This window comes from Astyanax mexicanus, chromosome 1 (genome assembly GCF_023375975.1).
Source record: "Astyanax mexicanus isolate ESR-SI-001 chromosome 1, AstMex3_surface, whole genome shotgun sequence".
NCBI lineage: Eukaryota > Metazoa > Chordata > Actinopteri > Characiformes > Acestrorhamphidae > Astyanax > Astyanax mexicanus.
Window position 1 is genome coordinate 112774018 of NC_064408.1, and position 25274 is coordinate 112799291.

At 38.3% G+C, this 25274-nt stretch overlaps 1 protein-coding gene across 4 annotated transcripts in view; it reads right to left on the minus strand.

Annotated features, from left to right (window-relative positions):
• The window catches only part of oxr1a (oxidation resistance 1a), a 389372-nt gene that overhangs the window by 220395 nt on the left and 143703 nt on the right, over positions 1–25274 (minus strand). For all 4 annotated transcript variants that reach the window (XM_007242109.4, XM_022668689.2, XM_022668688.2 and 1 more), the window contains one exon: positions 4801–4994. In XM_007242109.4, coding sequence (XP_007242171.3) covers positions 4801–4994 — 194 coding nt within the window. The remainder of the gene's footprint in view (positions 1–4800; positions 4995–25274) is intronic.

Consider the following 25274-nt stretch of genomic DNA (forward strand, 5'->3'; position numbering starts at 1 on the left):
CAGATTGAAAATGTCATTTTTTTTTAAATCAATGTACAGATACAGTGCACACTGAGTGGAGGACTGTATGGAACTGTAGGTTCTGCTTGGTAGTGAATTCTTACTGCTGCTCCAGTAACTCTTCCCCCTCACACATCCTTCTTCATTCAGACTGCAGCATCCAGACAACAATAGTCAATTAACAAGTCAATTAAACGCTCAGAGAGTGAGAGAATGAGCCTGCCCTGGTGTGAAACATGCCTCCAACCTCCAGAACTGATAAAGTAGCCTGAGACTCACAGTAACACTCTGTCACTGTTACAGTAATGCTACATAAGAATTGGAAGCTCAGAATATACAGCCTACAAAATCAAAGACAGGTAGTTAATCATAATATTTGACTCAAAATGTAACCTAAGTAAGGCTGGGGGAATAGCTACACACTGATGGTGAGTATCAGAAACGGGGGGAAACACCCAGTATGCAAATACAATAGTTGGTACAACAGACTAAATATTGGTTATTAAGGGTTAGGGGTTATTAAGTGTGCTGGTTTTCACACCAGCATTATTTGGTCCGGTTAAAACGAACTCTAGTTTTTTTGTACCCTTAGTCTTTTTTTTTTTTCAGCAGTGCGAATCAAAACAACCAAACCCAGATCAGCTAGAGGAGGTGATCTCAGTTTGAGCTAAATTGCTAATAAGGCACAGTTTAATCTGATATATTAGCCAGATAAAGCTAATTAGTTACCACTGCATTCACTGCTCAGTAAACTCCGCATAGCCTGCCTCCTGGTGCCGGCTGCTACGCTATGAGGAGTCTATGTATATGTGTGTCTATGTTATTTTCAGTTCAGTAATGATGGCGCTCTGAGCTTAAGCTCGTGTTGCGGGATGTAAAAAGGTTTTTTAATGTTTTTAAGGTTCTTGTGCACTTTTTACGTTATCAATGCCTTGTTTTAAATGTCAGGGCTCTTCTGATTTTAGCAAGGAGGTGTTGAGCTACTTTGAGCTGGATAACGGTGGAAAAAACGATTTATCAGGGCAAATTATGCCCCCTGTCACCCAGTGTGAAGGGTGTTTGGACAAACTGTTAAAATTTCTCACAGAATCCTCTCTCTATATTTACTTTCCCGCTCTCGCGTCAGACAGCTCTGACCAATCAGAGGAGAGATCGACTGATCTGGACCATAGAAACCAACTACAGGTGTGAAAATGCTTTGATTCAACTGAAAGATCTCTGTTTAAATGTTTATGTGTCCAGAAATGTTCATTTATAATTTAAAATATTTGGGTAATGTTTGGAAATGTCCAAAACATTTGCATAAAACAGACGTAACTTGTTTAAATTAAATAATTAGATATAGTTTGGATTCCCAACTCCCCAGCTCATCCCAAAAGTACTGGTTGGAGCACCATTCTCCACTGGTTGGAGCATCATTCCAGAGAACATATCTCAATGCTTCATAAGCTTCATATTGCTCTAGTGGTCCACATCTAGCATTAGGCATGGTTCCAGTAGGTTCATCATGTTTGCGTAGCTGTAATAGAAGTGCTGTTTCTTTTAGTAGGCTACAGTCCTTTTTTATGAATTAGCATCAACACCCTCAGACTGTCATTCTAACGCTGCTCTCCGGTCAATGTCAGGCCAAAGCACAATGCATCACTAAGCATCACTACACGCTAAGAATCTCCAGCAGCCCCGCTCTAACCTGCAGCCAGCAGCACTCAGCGGGGGTCTGAGGGGCAGGTCAGAGAACCTGGGAGCGTGAGCGGAATCGCTGAGTGTTTACTCTCCTAATCTGCAGGTCTCACCACTGACTTTCTAAAGGGAAACTATGAATGTTTAATAGCGCATATCATTACTGAGAGAAGGAGGAAGATAGGGCCAGTCTTGCCAGGCTTGCTCTGAGAAGCCAAGTCTCTATTAAATGCCACTCTCTGTCCTCAGACACACAGGACCCATATTCAAAAACAGCTGCAAAAGCAAAGGTCACAAAGCAGTGCATCAGTACAACACATAAATGCAGCCTTAATGCAGCACGTTATTGATAAAAATGCTGGGTAATCATGAACAAAAGCTGGAAGGACTACGGAGTGTGATGTGATGTGATGTGAATGAGATGATGCCATCTGGTGCCACTCTCTGGCCTTTATTGATAGTAATATTTAGCTTTTTTGGACGAAGCCTTTAACCACACCAGTCCAAATAAATGCAATATAATTGCATTGAATACTCCAGACAGAATACTAATGCTGATAATCATAAATAAAAGCTTCTTTCAGCCCTGAGGATTACTTTATATAATATAAATGTGATGTGCTAACAGGTCTACTATTTGGCATCCACTGTTGGACATGTTTTGGACGGCGTTGGGAATACATTGGCATTCATTATGGTTTGAATGATGTGGCTTATTTGCTTTTTTGACTTTTTTTTAAAATAATTTTCTTTATATTTTTTTCACATTTTCTCCCCAACTTACAAGGCCACTTATTCAACCCACTCAGTGGGTTACCCAACCCTCTCCTCCTATCACTAGTGTTGTCCCAACACCAGGAGGGTAAAGACTAGCACATGCCTCCTCCGATACACGTGAAGTCAGACTCCACCTCTTTTTGAACTGCTGCTGTTGCAGCATTGCTGAGTAGGATCACAGCGCACTCGGAGGAAAGCGCAGCAACCGGGTTCCAGAAATGCTAATTGTGCAAATGCAGCTAATATGCGATTATTTAGGGTCATCAACTATGTTAGCATTTGTAGCTTAAATCTAACATTTGAAGACATTTTTTAAGAGCAGTTCTTGCAAAGTCATGTCATTTAAAATCCAAATGCTGCTAATTATTTAGAGAAGATCAGTCAGACTACTTAGTGTGAGCTAGCTTGCATCAGCCATGTTAGTAATTATGAAATAAAATCTTTAATGTTCTTTAATGGTACCCTAATGATTCTTTAAAAGAATAGGTAACTGCTAATGCTAATGTTGATAATGTAGCAAATCATAAAGACTGGAAGAGACAGTTTAGAGTGTAATAAAAGCTAGAAGCTAATCATGTAAAATGAGCATGTTAGCATTTTGTAGCTGAATTTTTGAGGCCTTTTCATGAGCAATCTTCAAATTAAACTTGTCTGTAATGTTGCCTAAATGCTTTTTAAAACCATATTTCACTCAGAAATGCTAATTATGACAACTTAGCTAATCATTTAGAAAAGATCGGTCAGACTGCTTAGTGTGAGCTAGGTTGGTTTATCCATGTTAGCAATTATCTCATAAGATCTTCTTTAATGTTACCCTAATGGTTCTTTAAAATAATAGTTAACTGATAATGCTAATGATAATGTTGCTAGTCATAAAGATATACATTATCAAAAGCTAATAAGGTAAGGTGAGCATGTTAGCATTTTAACTGAACCTTTGAGGCCTTTTCATAAGCAATCCTTGAAAAGCAATATGTCACCAACCAAATGTTTAATGTTGTTTACTCAGTAAGGCTACTTAGTGTGAACTAGATTGAATTTGCAAAGTTAGCAATCTTGAAATGAAACATTTCTGTAATGTTGCCTAAATGCTTCTTTAAAACCATATTTCACTCAGAAATGCTACTGCAGTAATATGCAACTGTTTAAAGTCATCAAGCTATGTTAGCATTTTTAGTTACTTTTGATGACTTTTTAAGACAAATGTCACTAAAGATCCTAATGCTGCTAATTATTTACAGAAGCTCAGACCACTTATTGTGGACTAGCTTGCATTAGCCATGTTAGCAACTGGGTAATAAAATAATATTATTAATTCTTTAAAATAATAGTTCATTGATAATGCTAATGTTGATAATGTAGCAAATCATAAAGACTGAAAGAGACTGTTTAGGGTGAAATAATTGACTAGAAGCTAATCATGTAAGATGAACATTTGAGGGCTTTTTAAGAGCCGTCCTTGGAAAGCTATATGCCACTGACAATTCCTAATATTGTTATCTATTTACAGAAGATTAGTAAGTCTACTTATTGTGAGCTAGCTTGAATTAGCCATGTTAGCAATCGTGTACTAAAATAATATTATTAATTCTTAAAAAAAAAAGTTAATTGATAATGCTAATGTTGATACTGTAGCAAGTCATATAGACTGAAAGTGACTGTTTAGGGTGGAATAAATAACCAAAAGCTTATCATGTAAAATGTTAGCATGTTAGCATTTTAACTGAACCTTTGAGGCCTTTTAAAGAGCAGTCCTGGGAAAGTTTATAATGTTGTTATCTATTTACAGAAGATCAGTTAGTGTGAACTAGCTTGAATTTGCAACGTTAGCAATCTTGGAATGAAACTTTTCTGTACTGTTAAATGCCTTAATGCTTCTTTAAACCATATTTCACTCAGAAATGCGAACACTGCTGATGTAGCTAATCATAAAGATTGAGTGTTTCGAGTGGTACTAAATGACACTGAGCTAATCATGTAAGATTAGCATGCTAACATTTTTAGCGGAACTCTTTCCTCCTAACTTCTGAGGGCTTTCTGAGAGCAGTTCTTGCACCACGAGAGGACGGCAGGAACACTCGGCAGGAGGCGAGTGCAGGGACCAGCCTGTGTGAACTCTGAGACACAGCAGGAGGCAGGAGAGGCAGGACGAGGCTGAGCATCCCTCACACTGTGTTAGAGTCATCTCAGGCTGAGATAGAGCATTCAGCCTGAGCACACACACACACCTCCCTCAGGACCCCAGAACAAGCACACACACACACACACACACAATCACACACACAAACATAATAAGCACACGTATGCAGTGTGCTGAGCGGAAAGGTCCAGGTGCTGGTTTACCTATGGTGTAGCCTCTCTTCAGCTCGCTGCATCGTGGACTGCGCCGCTGGGAATTAGTGGTGTTGTTTTCCTGAACCTCAAACGTGGTTGTCCTAGCAACAGGTGGTGAGGACCGGTTTAAGGACAGCCCCGGGATCAGGCTGGCTGGGAAGCCTTGAGGAGCGATATCCACCGACTGGGACTTCTTCTTCAGCCTGCAGTTAAGAAAAGCAGAGACAGTGTTAGACTCATACACACACAAATAACCATAACACTAACATGCTTTACAGATGCAGCTATGCTCATATTTTTCACAATATAAGGCGCACCAGGTAATAAGGTGTACTACCAATAAACGTCTATTTTTTTGTCTATTTTTATACATAAGGCCAGACGTGGAAAAAGTACTGAAAAATTGTAATTGAGTAAAAGTACCTTTACTTTGCTAAAATTCTACTCAAGTAAAAGTAAAAGTACCCATCTAAAAATCTACTCGAGTAAAAGTAAAAAAGTACTCAATTTAAAATTTACTTTGAGTAAAAGTTACATAGTTACTTTTATTTATTTGATGTAAAAAAGTACAATCATGAATTAAATATTTATTACATTAAATAGTTTGGACCCTTCAGGCAATATTTGTTAAGACCACCCCATTAAACAACAACAACTAGAATTTGCATAGGTTTCTATGATCCATTGTTTTTCTTTACTGTTAAAAAGTTAAAAAGTTATGGTCATATAGGTGACTAAAAAACATATTTTTTTTTACAGTTCATTATAATTTTTTAAATTGCCATTGCTATGCTTTAACTGCCATCCAAGCACATGGTCCTCATAAAAAACTGTTGGTCGGCGCATGCGCAGTGCAGTAAAGAAGCACATATGGATGGGTAGCATAACTCGACAGAACACCGGTTCCCCCGAGCCGAGCCCACAGACCCCAGGCTACACAGCTGATTTTCACAGCGTCTCTCCCGCTAACCCTAATAAACACTACATGGAGAAGTTCAGCTGCGCTACCATGGAGAACAAAACTTTTTTTTTTTTAATTCAGACAATTTGTTTTTTTCCCCAGCATTTTATTTTTTACTCAGTAACGGGGTTTTTTTCAAAGTAGCGAAGTAAATTACTTGCGACAAAATTTGTGTCAAACTTGAGTAAAAGTAAAATGACGTAATTTAAAAACTACTTTAAAAATTACAACTTACTTATAAAATCTACTAATTACAGGAACATAAGGCGCACCGGATTATACAGCACATTGTAAGAGAGGGTGGTTATCTAAGGTAAGTGAACCTAAGCTAGTTAAACGAAACTGTAATTCTTAAAAAAAAGGCTTTCTTTTAAAGTCAAGTGAGTCAAATTTTCTCCCAATTTAGCTAATCGTTCCACCCATTCAGCTACTCAGCTGTTACTCAGCTGTATATTTCCCATCACAAGTGAGGCCACAACACATGAAGCATAAATACTAGCACATGCCTCTTTCGATACATGTGAAGTCATCCACCACCTCTTTTTAAACTGCTGCTGATGCATTGCATCATAGTGGCAGCGCTTTAGACCGCTGGACCACTCCTGGGGTTATATTATATGGTCACATCCATATACTGGCAAGCCTGGTCTGGTACTTATTCTTTTAATTTACTTGAGTGAACACCAAAAATGGCTATTTTGCCATTTACATCAGAATATAATAATAATTTGGGTTGCTGAATATTTGGTGCACCTGCAGTGCAAACATACACTACTACATACATATCAATATAAACAAAGTAAATACATCATTTAGGACTTCAGGAGAACAGCAGGTAGTTTCTTGCTGAATCGAGAGAAAGCTGGGGCTGGTTTGTCGTGCCAGAGCACAGAGTGACGCTGAATCAGATATGAGGCATTTGTGAAAGGAAACCATTAGCGGCCGCTGAGATAGCGGGAACGGAGCGAGCGCGTGAAGACGAGGCTTAGTCCAGCACCACGCTGACTATTGTAACACCACTGATAAAATGAACACAATTGTGTATAAAGCCAGACGAACGAACACACTGTGCTGAATTCACTGTGTTACACAAGCCTCCATACGGAATGACTCCACTATACAATATGTCCAAATATCTGTGGACACTCCTTCTAATAAATGCATTCAGTTACTGTACAATAGCTTCACCTACATAAACCGTACCTGTAGAGAACTACTGCCAATAGAATAGGATGCTCTGGAGCAGATAAACCTAGAATGGCTCTGTGGGCACCATGCCTAATGCCAATATCACAGAAGCCTTGCATTTGTAAATCATTATTTCCAAAAATAGACCACTGAAGTTGGCGCTATTATATTATGTGTATGCTTTATTTTGTTTAGCATAATTCTCTGAGGTTTAAGAAAAAAAATCTACAAAATTGACAAGTTTTTTTTATTATTTAAATTCATTCACACTTGAGTGTACTAAAGTTAATTAATACTTGTCTCAGATGTTTAGTTACATGTACTATAGGTAGCTTTGAGATAAATGTGTGTTGTGAAAATTGAGATAAGTTAAGTTACAAGCAAAACCATCGACATATAGTTTTCTTTATCCAACCCGAGGTTTGTTCCAACGGCCTGGGCGTCTCTGCTGTGGCTCAGATTTTTACTTTCTGGACCTGGACTAGCCACCTCTGTCTGTAAGTAAACTATCAGACTAAGTTTGTGTAGGATCTCCTGTGGATTTTGCATTTTACAGAAACTCTAAGACTAGGTCTGTGACTAAACTGCACTTAGCAGGGATTTACACATGTTGTAAAGTAACATATGACATTGCAAAGACTGTTATTAGTGTAAAAATGTCTTTATTTGAACATTTTTAACTGTTGTCCGTCTTGCTGCCTTCTGGTGTCACAGTGCTGTTAGCCAATTAGAGGCGATATGTTTGCATGTATGAATATTAATGAGCAAGATTTGAAATCTTATCGTTCCACCACCCCTCCACTCCTCCACTGGACTAAAGCAGTGTTATACCGGATCACCAGAGCACTTTTTTTCACCAAAGAAAGAAAGAAAAAAAAATCGGCTCACAAAGCAGTCATTCATACTAGAGACCAGACAACTAGACATTTTAAAATGAATGAAAAAACGATGGAATGGCAGCAAGGAACCAGTTATGTTCCCAGAATATGTACAAAGAAAAAGTGTACAAGGTTTTGAACATATTCATTTACCACAGAAAAAAACACATTTAGTCCTGTGATTCCTGTGTTAAATGTTAAACCTGTGCCAAATATGGGCATAAAGAGGACTTCAGAATGATGCACAACAATGATGTTCTTTGCAAACAAGGTTAAACTTCAGCAATGACAGGTCCAGAAATGTCTTTTAGCACATTCCAAGGTGTTCAGCAGTCACAGTATATAATAATAAAGTGGAATTGTGCTATACTGTGCAGCTCTATTTGTTAGTACAGTAAAAAAAAAAAAGGGACGGCCCCTGAGGCACGTCTAATGCATGTGCGGTGAAAAGCCTCCTGAAGGACTAAACACTAGAGAGCTCTTTCATGCATCACCCTCAATCACCGTCCTGCTCTTAAAGCCCTGATTTCTCTCACTGTTACTGATGTGCTCAGTCAAGGCTAGAACAAAACATCACCTAAACCAGCGGAACAATGTGCCCACCAATTCTTTCCTTTCAGCTTCCAGTCTTTAAAGAGCTGACGGCCACGGTGTTCGGATCAAATCAAGAGGCAGAACCAGATCGAATGTGCAGAGGCAGCTGCCTGCACCAGCTATCTTTAATAGGTGGCAAATGTGTTAATAGTGTATGTCAGTGATGGTGCGAATGAACTGAAATCAGCCGTAAAAATATACAGCTCTGGAACAAAAATAAGAGACCACTTAAAAATTACCAAATTAAAAACCTCTGGAATATAATCAAGAGGAAGATCAAACCAAGCTGAACTGCTTGAATTTTTGCACCAGGAGTGGCATAAAGTTATCCAAAAGCAGTGAGTAAGACTGGTGGAGGAGAACATGCCAAGATGCACGAAAACTGGGATTAAAAAACGGGGTTATTGCACCAAATATTGATATTTGAACTCCTAAAACTTTATGAATATGAACTTGTTTTCTTTGCATTATTTGAGGTCTGAAAGCTCTGCATCTTTTTTGTTATTTCAGCCATTTCTCATTTTCTGCAAATAAATGCTCTAAATGACAATATTTTAATTTGGAATTTGGGAGAAATGTTGTCTGTAGTTTATAGAATAAAACAACAATGTTCATTTTACTCAAACATAAACCTACAAATAGCAAAATCAGAGAAACTGATTCAGAAACTGAAGTTTTTTGGTCATTATGTATGTAAAAGCTGTGTAGCTACTAAGCTTTTCTTTATACTTTGTACAATGCAAACGGTTCATACAGGCACTGAGAGTCTTGCACAGACACGTGCTCTCACTGCTAGCCTAGCCTAGCCTAGCTTTCTACATTAGCCAGTGACCAGAAAAAAAGAAACATTAGGTGAGAGTTGGTACTGTTTTGCTCCTGGTTGCTTAGCCACACCTTCTTTACATACATGCATTTCTGGACTGAGCTGAGAGATACACAACAGTCACTGAACACTAAAAGTTCTGATGCAGATTGATGCGTTAAACTTATATTACAGGATTTTTCACAAATATGATGCACAGCATTACGCAGTTCTTTTGAGTGTTGTCCACCTGCCATCTTCACCAGAGTTACAAAGTGCAGTTAGCTGTGTGCTAAGCTTAATGTGGCATGGCTAGAGATGCTATTCTCTGTAATACAGTCACTGGACATGATTTCAAAAAAGTATTATACAATGCTGCTTTAAATATTTAAGGCCTTTTTCATTCTTTAAAATATTCCTCCCCTTTGTTATTTTTTTAAACTCTTCAGTTTGAGGAGAGCAAGCATGTTTACAGAGGTAGCAATTACACATTTTTATTTTGGCCAGCATGTCTGTTTAACAATGAATGAGGTTTGTTGGAAAAGCGTCCCTGGTGGCTCTTCGTAGAGCTGTTTAAATGCCAAGAGTGTGTTAAAAAGAAAAAAATGCATCAAAAAAAAAGGTAAAAAACTGAAAACAGGTTTTCTTTTTAAATTTTGGGTTCAGCATATAATTCCAAGCATGTTCTGTGTTGTATGTTGATGTATTGTAGAACTATAGTCCTGTCACTGGACAATGTCCTAGCACTGCTTTGTGACAATGTGTCAGGTGTAAAAAGAGCTATAATGATAAATTATTTTATGGTTGTGATGTACTCACTATTATTCTAATGTGGACGATAGAAAAATAAAGAGAAAGTGAACCCAAACTTTTGACTGGTGCTGTAGAGCTGTGGCAGCAGCTGCTGCTGTGAAGAACAAACACAGGCTTTTCTCTGTGATGTTCCAGACAAGCAATGACTCTGTTTGCTTTTCTGAGCGATGAATCAGCAGAGTACGGAGAGAGAGAGAGAGAGAGAGAGAGAGAGAGAGAGAGAAAGGGAGAGGGAGAGAGAGAGAAAGAGGGTGAGAGAGAGAGAGAGTAAGTGAGAGAGCAAAACAGAATGACAGATCTTGTCAAACCTACTGCATGAAGTTGTAGAAGTAACTGACATGCAGCAATTAGTATGGACGATTCCTTTCATGCTAACTGTTTCATGCGAAGAACACATGAAGTAGAAATAGAAATCCTTACAGTAAATGTACAGATACAGTCCATACCAGTAAATACACAATAGAAAGGGCATAGGTAAAAAACAAGACGGTATCAAAAGCAATAAAAAAGGAAATATATTGTGAAAGATAAAAATAACTACATTCAATATTCAGCAGGGAACTAAGGAGCATACCAAGAGGTATTTATGCTGGATAGGTCAGGTGGAAACAATCAGTAACTGGGGGAGCGGGAACGCTGTGTTACGTGATCAGCAGAGTCAGGGAAGTCTGGTGTGAGTGCATGATGGGAATTGGAGTCTTTGAGTGGGCAAACTGACAGTGTCAGTTACATTAGTTACATTAACTAAAGTAAAACAGACTATGGCTAAAGCTAAGGCATTTTCAAGGTAATAACCCTTTTGTCCTCTCTTTTTTTCTCAGAAGTATTGTAGGTGAAATATTTGTTTTTACATTAATATAATCATAAATCATAATTAATCATAAAATAAACATATGCATGATACTTCTACTGCAGGAATTCGGCTCTTTGAAAAGTGTGTGTGTGTGTGTGAGTGTGTGTTCACTCAATTCCTTTTTGCACATGCCCACATCTCCAAGTCATACTCACCATCACTCGTTCTAACCACATAAAAATGAGAACAGCATTTTATCTGAGGAGCTCCTGCTACTGTTCCTCACTGTATGAGTGTTTTAATCCAAGTAAAATAAAAAAACAACAGCAAATGGATGAAGCTTTCACAATTACTCACTCACAAAGAGCAGAATGAAAATGTTCATATAAATCAAAGCTCATTTACAACACATTTCAGTAATGGTGCATTATATTTCTACTACAGGAATTCGGCTCTTTAAAGAGGATGTGTGTGTGTGTGTTTATGTGCCACACACACACACTCGTAAATACAGCATTCAGCTACTTGGATAAACAGTTGAGAGAGATGCTAGCGGCAGTGTTAGCCACATCTTTACTGCATGAGTTATTCTGAGAGCAGGTGCAGGTCCAGTCCCCACCACAGCCTCTATACTCCACCCCTCCATCCAGATCCCCCCACACCACCTCTACACCCCACCAGCAGGATGTGCCCAGTCAGCTGGAATTTGCCCACCAGGCTGGTGGGACTGCATGAGCAAGAAGCCCAGCACAATAAAAAAAGAAAAACAGGCAGTTATTCAGACGGCATGAAGCATCAAGTGTAGTAAAAAAAATCTTCCCTGCCATCTTGACCTGCACTCATGTATTTATCGTTCCTCCATCCCTCATTCCTCCTATTCACTCAATTCCTTTTTGCACATGCCCACACCCTCAAGCCATACTCACCCTCCCTCACTCTTCTGGTTTGTGATTTTTTATGCCTCATTCTAACCACATTAAAATGAGAACACCACTTTATCTGAGGAGCTCCTGTTGCTGTTCCTCACTGTATAAGTGTTTTTATCCTGGTAAAATAAAAAAAGGCAAATGGATAAAGCTTTTGTAATTATTCATTTAGAAAGAAAGGATTGGAATAACACAATCGTTCCACAGCTCAAAGAGCCCAGAATCCGTCCTGGTACAAAATCATTAATTCAGCACCATAAAAAACCATAAAACTCTGGAGGTGCAATATTAACTTTAGCCCTGTTTAAATATATGAATACAGTACCTTGAAGATAATTTTAATGCACACTAAACTGAATTTATTTGTTAACTAGAGACAAATTATTGCAAAACCATGGTATGTTTTTATTATTATAATTATTATTATTATCTATATTAACAACTATTGTCATTTTTGCTGTATTTCTTTCTGTCATAATAAATCCATATATTTTTGCCTAAATTTATTTTTTTTAACCAAATTAAACAAGAAAACATGACAATTTAAAGCACACTTACTTTACTGATTATAAATAAAGTTTTAATACATGAAAAATAACCAACCTCATCAATTATTCAACAAACTTATTTAATACAGTACTTTCTTCTGAAAATGTTATCAGTTAAAAAATGTTATCAATTAAATTTTTGCTTTTACACAAAATTGTTAGAATAATTAAGGAATAATTATTAGAATCTGGCAGAGACATTCCTTGCAAACCCTTCCTATGTGTGTGTGAGCATTATCCTGGTGAAACATGCCTGTTGGAAGCCCTGTTAAAAAAAAACATATTTTTTTATTTTTCATCAAATTATTCACAGAGATGTTTGAGTAAACTGGGAGAACATTAGGTATGAGTTATGGTACTTTTGCTAAACACACTGACTGTGAGTCTGGGATTCTGTGCTTACTGGAGATCAGGTAGCTGCCTGTGCTGCTGGTTGCGCTGCTGGTTTATAAAGCACACAGCTTGACCCTGCACCTGTGACCACGTGTTGTTTTCATTCCTTCATTCACACACCTGTTCTGCTCCAGCGTACGTCAACATAAACAGCTTTAAATAGCAAATCAAATCAACAGCTCAGCAGAAATCACATCTACACCATTCCCCACCCCCCTCGCTCTGAACACAGCCAATCAGATAAGAGATGATTGACAGCTTCTGTGTTAAAGCAACAGCCAGAAAAAGCTTAAAGAAATGTGAGTGATGATTTACTCTGAATTCAGTCAGTCTGCCAGGTCTGGTTTGGTATGTGATGGATGCTTTTTTAACACTTGTTTAGAAGAGAAGATGCTAGGCTAACAATGCTAACAAACAATAGACCAGGGGTCGGCAATAAGGGACCATGAAACATCTGGCCCATGAGGTTGTGGGAACTATAATGAATGATAATAAAAATATATATATAAAATCTGTCTTTGGTGAGCTTTCCTGCCTCTCTGTCACGCTTGGTGTGACTTTAGTTTCTGCTCATTCTCGTTTTTCCACCCGTTCTTGGGCTTTCTATCTCCTTACAAGGGCGTTTTTTCCCAGCCATGTCCCAATTCACTAGCCGGGGCAGCGGTAGTGTATTGGGCTGCGACCCTGACGTCACGGGTTCGATCCCGCATGAGGAGCGTTGTGTTTATTTACTATTTTTTTCTTTTTTTCTTGAGTTGACCTGCTTTGGATTCAACTGTTTTGCAATTGGGTTCAACAACCCTCTGGGCCGAAGAGCTACTAGTCTGTAGCACTCTATCTCATTACACTTTTCCATTTTCCAAAACAGATTTTTTGTTTCCGTGGCCCGCCAGGTACGCATGTCAAGTCATAATTACAACCTCCAACATTGTAGGTAGGAATTTCCGAGGAGGACTTGAGGGCAGCATTAGACATTATAACTGTCAGTAATCTTATGTCAAACAGTTTATGAAAACAGTAATAAAACACATTTATATCTTAAACTTTATGTTTTGTCTCACAGAAATGTGCTTACTGCTCCAACCTCTAATGTGCGCAGAACTTTACATGTTTTGTCCTTTTAGTCATTTAGCATGACCAAAAAATGCTGTTGCATCAATGTTAGCTTAGCGCTACCATACTACTGAATATTCTATTAAGGTGCTACAATAAATAAGCATTAACATAATTACACAGATTTGTTTTTTTGACCATGGTTTGACATTTATGACCAACTTAGGATAAACCTATACATCTAGACCTCTAGATTTCATTATCACCACTGATATTTACAAATGATGATGAATTAGACACATTTGGAAGAGTCAGGCATGCAGCAATAATGTAGTTTAAACATTTTATTCTGTAATCTATCCTGTAATGTGTGAATATTTTAACTTTTGTTCAATTTCTAATAAATATCAGTATGTATATCAAGGTCAAATATGTAAGCATTGAACCACCCTGGTACCACTTTTCATTCTTCAACCCCACCAGAGCCCCACCCACTAGCTCAGTTGAAGATACTCAACTTCACCATTTCGGTCTGATGTTTGAGATCTCCACAGTACACAGTAGTTCATCAGACAAAGGATTTAGCCAGCAGACTTTGTCTGATGGAGGGATCTGTACCTAGATCACTTAAATAGTGATTTCGGTGCTTCTATCGCAGTTAAGCATTAAATAGCACAAGCTAAAAAGCTAACACTAACATGTGGTAAATACTTAGTGTAAACAAGGAAGGGCAAGAAACAGCTTATTTGCATAAAAGTGACAGAGCTCTTAAATGGTTCTTTCTGAAAGAGACTGAAACTGGCAAGAATAGACCTGTGAGATCTCTTTATGTGAGAGTTATTTTTTTTGTGTAAAGAACTTTATGAACATGTTTTATTATAGACCATAGATCTATTCTTCTATTTTAAATTGTGTAAAAAGAGGTATACTATGTCTCCTTTAATCTCTCTATCTTTTTCTCTGTTTGAAAAATGATTTAATGTTGCATAATAATCAGCCAACATGCTCAGGCATGGCTAAAATGGTCAATCAGTGGCAACCCATCCATTACTACCTGTTCAGAGAGTGTAGAGTGCAGAGAGAGAAAGAGGGGAAAGGATGGAGGTAGAGGGAGGTAGAGAGGTTTGGCCGCTCTCCAGCCTCCACAACACCAGCCGTAAACAAAAGCAACAGCTCCACTCCAAACAGCCGTGATAACACCAGCAGCGCCAGCCTCCGCCCTGCGTGAGCTCTAATTAAAACAACGTGCCGCGGACACTTAAATAAACACAGTTTACCCTACAATTACATTACAAAGAAAACAGAACAGCACAGCAACAACAATAACACCACCACCACGCACTGCTACGCACTAAAACATCAACACTGTGAACATACAGCTCTGGAATAAATTAAGAGAACACTTCAGTTTCTGAATCAGTTTCTCTGATTTAGCTATTTCTCCCAAATTCCAAATAAAAATATTGTCATTTAGAGCATTTATTTGCAGAAAATGAAATTTGGCTGAAATAACAAAATAGATGCAGAGCTTTCAGACCTCAAATAATTCAAAGTTCATATTCATAAAGTTTTAAGAGTTCAGAAATCAATATTTGGTGGAATAATCCTGGTTTTTAATCACAGTTTTCATGCATCTTGGCATGTTCTCCTCCACCAGTCTTACACTCTGCTTTTGGATAACTTTATGCCACTCCTGGTGCAGAAATTAAGGCAGTTCAGTTTGGTTTGATGGTTTGTGATCATCCATCTTCCTCTTGATTATATTCCAGAGCTTTTCAATTTGGTAAAATCAAAGAAACTCATCATTTTAACTTAAGTGATCTCTGATTTTTTTCCAGAGCTGTATATGGAATTATAGATGATGGAAAATTTTTTTTTTAAAGCAGCATACAATCAAAGTACCCACAGATACTGTAGGGTTGGTAATGGGATTCATCCCCCCATGGGTTGTACATAGCTCACAGGCTCTAGATGGCACCCATGTGAGCTTGGTGGGCTCCCAGGTGGGCTTTAATGATGGGGTCCATTAGGTAAAGCCTACATATGTACAAATTATTTCAGAGCCCATGTCACCAGGAATCCTCCTAGCCCATGGTGCGTCCAAATGAGCTCCACATGATTACGCCGGCTGGTTAGGCCTGATTGGGAGACTTCTCCAACAAAAGCCTAAAGAAGCTCCACATGTTTTGGCTGTCATGCAAAAATCTTATAACTACACAAGAGAAGAAAAAAAAACACATCTTATTTAGGTAAATTTAGCACACTTCTCTTGGTACTATCTAAGTCACAATATTCAATATTTTGGAAAATATTTTGTCCAAGAAATTATTGAGATAACCTCTTAAACTCCAAGTCTAATGTGACCAATTTTACCAGTAAAATTACATACTTACATTTTAAGGCTTTTCACTTTAATATTAAATAATTCAAAGGCAATTTTATGAATTAATATTACTTAGAAGCCTTTACAAATGAATTGAAAACACTTAAAATTATTCAATTGAACATGTAATGGTAAAAATATGGTAAAAAACATTTTAATGCGCTTTTCAGATTTTCTATTTTAAATTTTTATTTTCAGATCCATACAATGAAATATTCATATGGATTCATTGTTTTTGCAGCTCTATATTTTGATATAAAGTGTTTAGAATCACCATGTAAAATTATAAACTGCTCCCTTTCACTGGTGAGATATTATTGTGATCTGCTCCTGGGATAGACCTTTCTTTCTCCAAAGAACTGGAAACTTCATAAAACTTTATAAAAACTATTAATTTTATAACTTATTTTGCAGTAAATAAGGTGTTTCTGTATGTTCTACTCCTGAGGGAAATATATTGTGCAGTGTTCTTTGGCATGTCATGCCACTGTGATATAAATAATATTGAGATTTTTGTTTATTTATTTATTACTAATTTTCACCTATTTTTCTCTCAGTTTAGCTAGGCCAATTGTTGCATTCTGTTGTATGGTCCTCATCACAAGTGATACCACAACACATGAAGGGTGAAGACTATCACATGCCTCCTCCGATACATGTGAAGTCAGCCACCACCTCTTTTCAAACTAATGCTGATGCAGCATTACAGAGTAGCAGAGTAGCACAGTGCGGTTCCGGACTCGGTTCCAATACATCAGCTCACAGACGCCTTGTGCTGATCGACATCACTCTAGGAGTGATGAGGGGAGAGAGCTCCATCTACTCTACCCACCCAGAGAGAACAAGGCCAATTGTGCTCTCTCAGGGCTCCGGCAGCTGATGGCAAGCTGCTTGAACAGGATTCGAACCAGCAATCTCACAATCATAGTGGCAGCACTTTACACCACTGGACTTCTCTACTACTAAAGAATTTTACTGGTCATTCGGATCTCATTAAGTGCTCTACAGTTCCACTGAGATACTATTACTTAAAATGTATATTTTAAAGTTAAAAACAGGCTAAAAAAGAACCAACCCCCCCCCCCCCCCCCCCGTATTTGATGGCAATGGTCAAAACATGATCTATACCAAGAGCTTCAAGTATGGCTGGGCTTGACCCAAACCCCCCAAACAACACTACAGCCAGAAGACCAGTGTTGGGAGTAACGGCGTTAAAACTAACGGCGTTACTGACAATGTTACTTTTTTTCAGTAACGAGTAATCTAACTAATTACTCTGACTGTAACTATAACGCTGTTACCATTTCCAACACCCCTTTACTGCACGTTACTTTAGCCAATTTTTTTTGGTTTTAACTTCGCTTTGCCCTGGTTAACCCCTCCTTTTTCCAATGAACTTGAGCTTCTGGCCGCTGTGCCTGTGGTTTGGCGTGGTGAAGTGAGGCACAATTGTGACGATTTGCTGCTCTAATTAATTCAGTGATTGCCGTGGACAGGCCAAGTTCCGATTTAAGGGCTTTAAGCTCTTTTTAGCTGCTCCGGTTTTTGTGGTGCTGCTGCTTTCTATTTTAGAGCTTAGATTCTCTGCCCGAACCCGACCTGAACCGAGGACCGACCCGAAATCGGGCTCCTATTTTTATTTTATATAAAGCTCTGGTGTGATAATCACAATGTTGCTAAGTAACCAATTATTATTGTTCACTAAAGCGAACGAAATAGCGAAAACTGAAAGTGAAAAACATTTGTGTTAACTGAATCTAATAAAAACGGTAATTAAAAGGAAAAAAACATATCTACCTCAAACTGTATTTTGTGTTTATAAAACTAACTAAAATGAACTGAAATTACTGATAGAATACCTTCATTTTCGTGTTTAATTTATTTATAAGCGCTGTTGTACAGCGGAGTTATACAGCGGGCGTTGTTGTGCCGAGCTTTTTGTGTAAAGCGCTCGCGCTAGCAGCAAAATACGACAGAAAACACTGAGAAACTGCACAATTATGTATGGGATTACAAAATCCGCGCCAGACAGATGAAAGAGAAACAGCAGATACAGTGTGTGAGAACATTTACCTGTGAGTAGCTCATTCCAGAAATCTCTCTTTCTCTCTCTCTCTCTCTTTCTCTCTCACGTTTATTAGATTGATCTCTCTGATGAGATGTGTGAATAATAAAAACTAGCAAGCCCACCCTAAAAACAAATTAAAATTTACTGAACAGAAAAAAGTAAAACAAAATAAAATTAAACTATAATAAAAATGAAAAATGTAATCACGTAGCTCTGGGCGCACGTGAACGCCTCCGTGTTTGACTTGCAGCACTGTGTTTAGCTGTTCTTAAAAATCATTTTAATTAAATAATAGTTCTATGCTTCTATGTTACAGTGTTAATAAACATAATTCTGATCATATTTCGCTCATTCTATCAGCCCGAAAACAGACAGTTTATGGGGCGGATCGGGTCGGGCTCATGATGACAGTTCATGGTTTGGGCAGAACGTGCACGGGCTCGGGCTGGGTCGGGTCGGATTTTTTGGGCCCGATCTAAGCTCTATTCTCTTTTGGTGAAACTGTTATATTAATACTATTTTAACGGTCATCAGATTGTTGTTTTTGTCCATTATTTTGTTTTGTTTATATATACATATTTCCTTTGAGTGTGGCTTGGTTTGTTTAATTTCATCCCCAGACGCGTTTTTTCAGTTTTTTCCGTTTTTTTCAGTATTATAAGTTTTAGTAATTTTCTTTGGTTGTGTGGAGAATTTCGTTTTTTTTTTTTTGAAATCTGTTAGATTATATTTTTGTCGACATTTTGGGTTTATTTTCGTTTGTTATTTTTCTAATAATAATAGTTATTACATAATTGATTTCCTTTTTTTTGAGGGCGAATAATAAAAGTAACGCGATAGTTACTTTTACTGGTAACTAGTTACTTTTATAGTGGAGTAACTCCGTTAGTAACTCAGTTACTTTTTTGGAGAAGTAACCAGTAACTATAACTAATTACTTTTTCAAAGTAACGTGCCCAACACTGCAGAAGACACAACACTGTTGTGCCCAGATAAGTTGAATTTACTAAAAAAAAATGAGGAAACTGATTGCTTTAAAAAGTTAAAAAAGTAATGGGTAATGAAAACTTAAGTTAGAATAACTTAGAACATCAAATTATTACAACTAAAGGGGAAGTTGATTTATTTGTAAGGTAGCCCAGGGGGAATCACTACACACTGATGGTGAGTGTTAGTCAGAAACTGTTAGACACACCCTGTATGCAAATAGATTGTGACAGAAGCCAATGGAAAAGAAGCTGCCAGTGGCAACAGACTAAACTCAGTTAAACTCAATAAGTTGGTTCAAATCAAAGATCTCAGTTTGAGTGTATATATGTGCCCACAAATGTTCAACTAACTCAAAATAGTTGAGTAATGTTTAGAAATATCCAATTTTATGTAAAACAGACTTAAATCATTTGAGTTCGAACAACGTATATGTTTACAGTGAATCCAGACACTGCTCTGGTACATAAGTAGTGGAATGAACATCCCCTGGGTGTCCAAATGGCGGCGACACTTCAAACCCTGACTGAAGACTCATTAAAGGCTTAATATTGAACACATGTTCTCAAAAACTGTCTTCTGATTTATTTAAAGTAGTAAATGATGAAAACAGCCTTGCGTTTGTAAGTGTGTGTCAGATCATCTACTAAACGCTTTGAATGTGAATGTCCCTTTTCAGATCTTTAGACAGTTGCTTAAAACAGCCCGTGTTTGATGAGTGTTAGTACAATATTTGAAGAGTGAGAGAATTTATTAAGCTGGGAAATTTGATTCAGCTGACAGTTCCTAATTACACTTGGTGCTCTGCCTTGGGCCTGATTTGCTAATCAGGATCTGAGATGTTATGAAAGAGAGTAACTGTGCATTAGGATTTGATTAAAATAGTGTGTTCTATTGTGTTTTATTATCTGCAGAGGCTGTGTTTAAAGCAGTGTTCATTTGGGCTGCACAGTATATCGCTTAAGCATCGTCATTGTGATGTGCGCATGCGCAATAGTCACATCGCAGGACATGCGATGTCACCTAAGGCAATTAAACTAAACACGTCATGTTGCAATGTTTTATTCTTGACACAAGAAGTAGATACACAGTGGTGTAGTTTTCTGAGTGAACAGCGCTGTCTCTGTGTCTGTGTGAGTAACAGGCTGCTGCTGCCTGAGAAGCACGAGGTAATCACATGGCTGGGCATGTGCTTGTAAACGCACATGTCGAAAGCTGTGCACCTCAGTTCGGCACAGTTTTGTGCAGATATTTCCAGTTAAAGCTGAAATCATGCTTTTAATCCCAAAAAAACGCTTTTACTTATCTTTTATCTTAACTTTTACTTACCATTTAAATGCCCAATTTTATGTGATCAGCTGACTCTAAAGAGGTCCAGATATCTGTTGCGAGATTGCAATGTCAATTTTTTTTTCAATATCGTGTCGCCCTAGTGTTTACTGCTTCAAATAAAATTAAAAAAAATGAAAAATTACTATGCGTTTGACAATGGGATAACATATCTGCAGTACATATATAGTGTGATTTTCACCCCTACTTCTCACTGTGTAAAAATGCATGATTAATGAACCAGTTAGACCTGTCAAAATAATTATAATTACAATATCGTACAACATATGAATGAACACAGTTCATTGCTGCTTTAAAGTAATGGGTATGTCTTATTATTGTGCTATTGACAAATAAAAAAAAAATCTCTGAGAAAACTGCTTGTATGCTGAGAAATCTGTCTGAATAGCACTCTTTAGAACCTTGCAATACTGCAAAACTCAAAAGCCACCATCCATGTGCTTTTTTTCAATGTTCTCTTTCAGTGACATTTCTGTATCTCTCAGCTTGTCCAGAAATGCATGTGTAAAGCATGTCCTTTACTTATGGCTTAAAGTGTAAGTCTTGCATTGTTCTGCATTAACTTTGAATTGACTATTTCTACTCTATCTGTGTTAGCAAAACACTTTAAGCACTAAGAGCAATATGTCTTGAGAAACATACATTGGTAGCCAATTGTACCCAAGCTTCTGGCTAGCAGTTTTTGGGTGGTGCACAAAAACAAACGTCAAAATCAAAGGTACAGGATGTACGACAGATGGTCTGCGTGTGTCAGTGACGTAACTTTTGATCCGTGATTAGCATGCATACACACTCATCTCTCAGCCTCTCTTTTTCTCTTATACTGTATACCAGTCACAGCCGGAAGCTCATGTTAGCACCAGCCTCCGTGGCTAATCAGCGGGAAAAACGAAGCTGCTGGTGCTGGGAAAACCGCAGAGGGATTAAGAGCTTTGGCGGTTGCGCCACGACCATCGTTGGAGGCCGAGTGCGTGGGCACTGCTCAGCTCTCTGAGACGTGGAGGAAGGTGGAAAAGGATGGAAAACTGGTGGAAGACTCCAGGCCAAATGCTGTTTTTTTCCCCTTTATTGTGGGAGAGAGGAGGAGGGGGTGGTTTGTTTGTGAGTGAATGCCCACAGCTCTGTATAGATCCCTATCTCCCAGCGAGCGATAAAGGAGGACGGAAAGAGAAAATAGCTACCGATTTGTTCTCCTCCTGTCCGTCGGGTCCGTACAGCAAAGCCACGCTTTGCCAAAAAGACAGTGCAGGATTAAGCCACTCTGCAGGGACACGGTTTGGCAAAAGAGGCATAAACAACAGGGAATTTGGGCCGCACTCAAATACAGGGCACGCTTTTCTGTCTTTGGTGAAGTAGATAGAGAGAGTCCTGAAAAAAAAAGTGTACTGAAGTGATACAAAAACACAGAAGAGAAAAGAGGCCCTGCAATTCACATCAGCATCAGTAATGTGATCTAGTCTAAAGTAGCACACAGTGACTCATACTATTTGTCCTATTTTAGTCATCTATAAGCTAGCCATCTACCGTGCACTGCTTGATTTAGGGCATCAGTGTGTCTTTGCTATCGTAACAGCAAGAAAAGTATGCCTCGGGTGGCTCAAAATGCGCAAAAGCATGTACTACTTCTCTTAATTAACCCATTTACAGCCCTTGGAACGTATACAGGCTTACACAGGGTTAATCGTGGCTGTGTTTGGGGTAAAATCTGAAGAAACCGTGTAAAAATTGGAGCAGCAAGAGATGGATTATCACAAGACACCATTAGGAACTTCTACAACTTTATGCCAAGGGTCTGGCATGTTGTGTGTAGCTCAATAAAAATATGACCAAGAGTTCCAATAACAGAGGTAACTCCTGGTCTTCCTATCCTGATGAGAGCCAGTTTCATCATAATGTTTTTGATAGTCTTTGTTACTGCACTTGAGGATAATGTACAGTTCTTGAATATATTCGGATTGGCTAACCTTCATTTCTTAAAGAATTTTTTAAATCTTGAATTATTTCAGTAGTTCTTGTCATAATATAGATTAGCACATTACTCAAATAGAGCTATTCACTGTATATCAACTCTAGCTCTTCACAACTTTACAACTGATGCTATTAAACATATTAATTGGTCAGACATTCAAGTAATCATTTACTTAAAAAAAATCAAAACACTGGGTGAGCCTAAACTGTAGCTTAAAATAAATCAAAATTTTTGTTCATTTTTTTCTGTGCATCTAACAGTCACAAAATGCACAAAGCACAAAATGTTTTCAGAGATACAGCCATAGTTGTAAAGATATAGCACTGAGTGCTTGGTAAAGTTAACCCTTAAACTTAACACTTAACACTCAGTGTTGCTTAGCCCTGAGGCCAGCAGCGTAATTCTCCCAGCAGCATTGATAACGCTTCTTTAAACTAAACTAAGACTCATTTTTTTTTTAGTATTTTCTTTTCTTAGCTACTGCAGACAATGGAGGCTGAAGAACAGTTTCATGTGCAGCATCCATATACAACTCAGAGGAACCTATAGTATTTCACAAAGAACAATTTTAGCGGAAGGAGACCTTTAAGTTGTAATACACTAATCCCACTAGTGAGTTTATACAGTCAGCTCTGGTCAGGGCCGGAGCTTGCTGCTCTTCTCTCTGAGGCAAACGTGACGACAATGATGCCCTTGAGTCCCGTTACCATGACTGAAGCCCAGGCAACAACGTCAGGTGTAGCGGGGCAACAAAAGGCCGCTCTCTGTTTCTGCAGGGAAGGTTTTCATCTCCTTGGCGTCCTTGTGGCGGCGTAAGACAGGGCTCTTAGCGGAGAGTTATGGAGGCTGGCCTTGCCGGACAGGCGGGCGTTTAGAAAGCTTCAGATGCTTGACGGCTTAATCAAGTCGTGGGGGAAGATATGAATCTAATATAGGCTGATATTCATCATTGCAGTTATGAGAGCGTGGAGGAGCTCTTTATCATCGTGAATCATATTTGCTCCAATCAATATGTGGTTTAAAGTGCCATTCGAGGGACGTGAAAGAAAAAAAAACACATGGGGATCTATTACAGTGCAGTGAGTCGGGATTGGTTTATCATCGCAGTAACAGCAGTTAACCCTGTTCCAGAGTATCTTTATTACTGGAGTTATATAATTAATACAACAAGCAGCAGCACAGAGGTGACTGCAGTACTGTTACAGTTTTCCTACAGGCTTTAAATAACGAGTAAAATAATGTGAGTAATGTGACACGCTGCACCTTTTCAGCCCTTATACAAACTCAACTACTCAACTAAGGGAACTAACTGGCTGACTTGTGTTTTTCAGCTACATTGGCAACTTTGCCACTATGTTTAGGAGATCGCCGGTTCGAATCCTGTTTATGTAGCTTGCCATCAGCTGTCAGAGCCCTGTGAGAGAACAATTGGCCTTGCTCTCTCTGGGTGGGAAGATGGCGCTCTTTCTCCACATCGCTCCTAAGGGCATTGTGATTTCCTCCGAGCACATTGTGATGCTACTCTGCAATGCTGAATCAGCAGCAGATCGAAAAAAGGCAGAGTCTGACTTCAAATGTATTGGAGGAGGCATGTGCTAGTCTTCACCCTTCTGGGCCTTTACTAGTGATAGGGGGAGTCCTAGGGGGAGTAGGTAGGGTAATATGCCGTGTAAATTGGGGAAAAAATGGGGGAAAAAAAATATGTATATATATATATATATATATATATATATATATATATATATATATATATATATATATATATATATCATATTGATTCAGCCACAAAAACAACCATTTACCCCAAGTATGCTGGAAAAAGTAACTAAAGTTCACTTTTTTGGTTTAGCTCTGTAGCATTTAATGGGAGCACCACTAGTTCACTAGCACCAAGTCAATGGTATGAATAAATAAAACATCAGCATAATTAAAACCTGCACGCACTATTAGTTAATGTGTTTTCTGTCACTGTATAAAGCAGATGTCACTAATACGCAGATCATAGCTAATGTTCAGACACTGTCCTGTCTAAACCTGGACCTATAACTAATTAAATATTCCAAATTATTATATTTTTAAAAGTGCTTAATCAGTTTTAATCAACTTAAATTTTCTAGACTTTATGATACAGGTTTATCATCCTAGGAAACTCACAGACCAATCACATGCATTGTAAATATCCCACATGATGCTACTCAGCCAAGAAAAGTTTATTCACATGGCAAACAGAGCTTTTAAAGAGGCACTAAACCCTAAACCATATTTTTTCTATTTATAGCTAAAATTTGTCAGGCTGATAATACTTAGCTCTGAACGCTGAAAGTGCTAGCGCTTAGCACGGTTAGTGGCTAATGCTAATGCTGCTCTAGCAGTGCTAGCCATGGTTAGCAGTAGGCTACTGGCTGATAATACTCACCTCTGAGTGGCGAAAGAGCTAGCGCTTAGCACGGTTAACGGATAATGCTAATACTGCTTCAGTCTCGAGTCTCAGTGCTGGAGAACTAAACTGAAACTCCTGTATGATGCTGTACTTCAGCAGAGTGCCTTTACTGATCCTTAATACCTGACTGGTAAAATTCATACATAAGAGGCACCGGATTAAAAGGCGCAGTGATGATTTTTGGATTTTAAATGAGAAAAATACAGTTAAAGAAGTTGCAATGTTTATTTATATTCATATGTAAGAAAAACCTCACCACACCCAAAAAAGTTTCACCATTGTTTCTATTGTGTTTCTGAACACATTCTGCATCTGCGTGACCCATTCATGTCCTGCT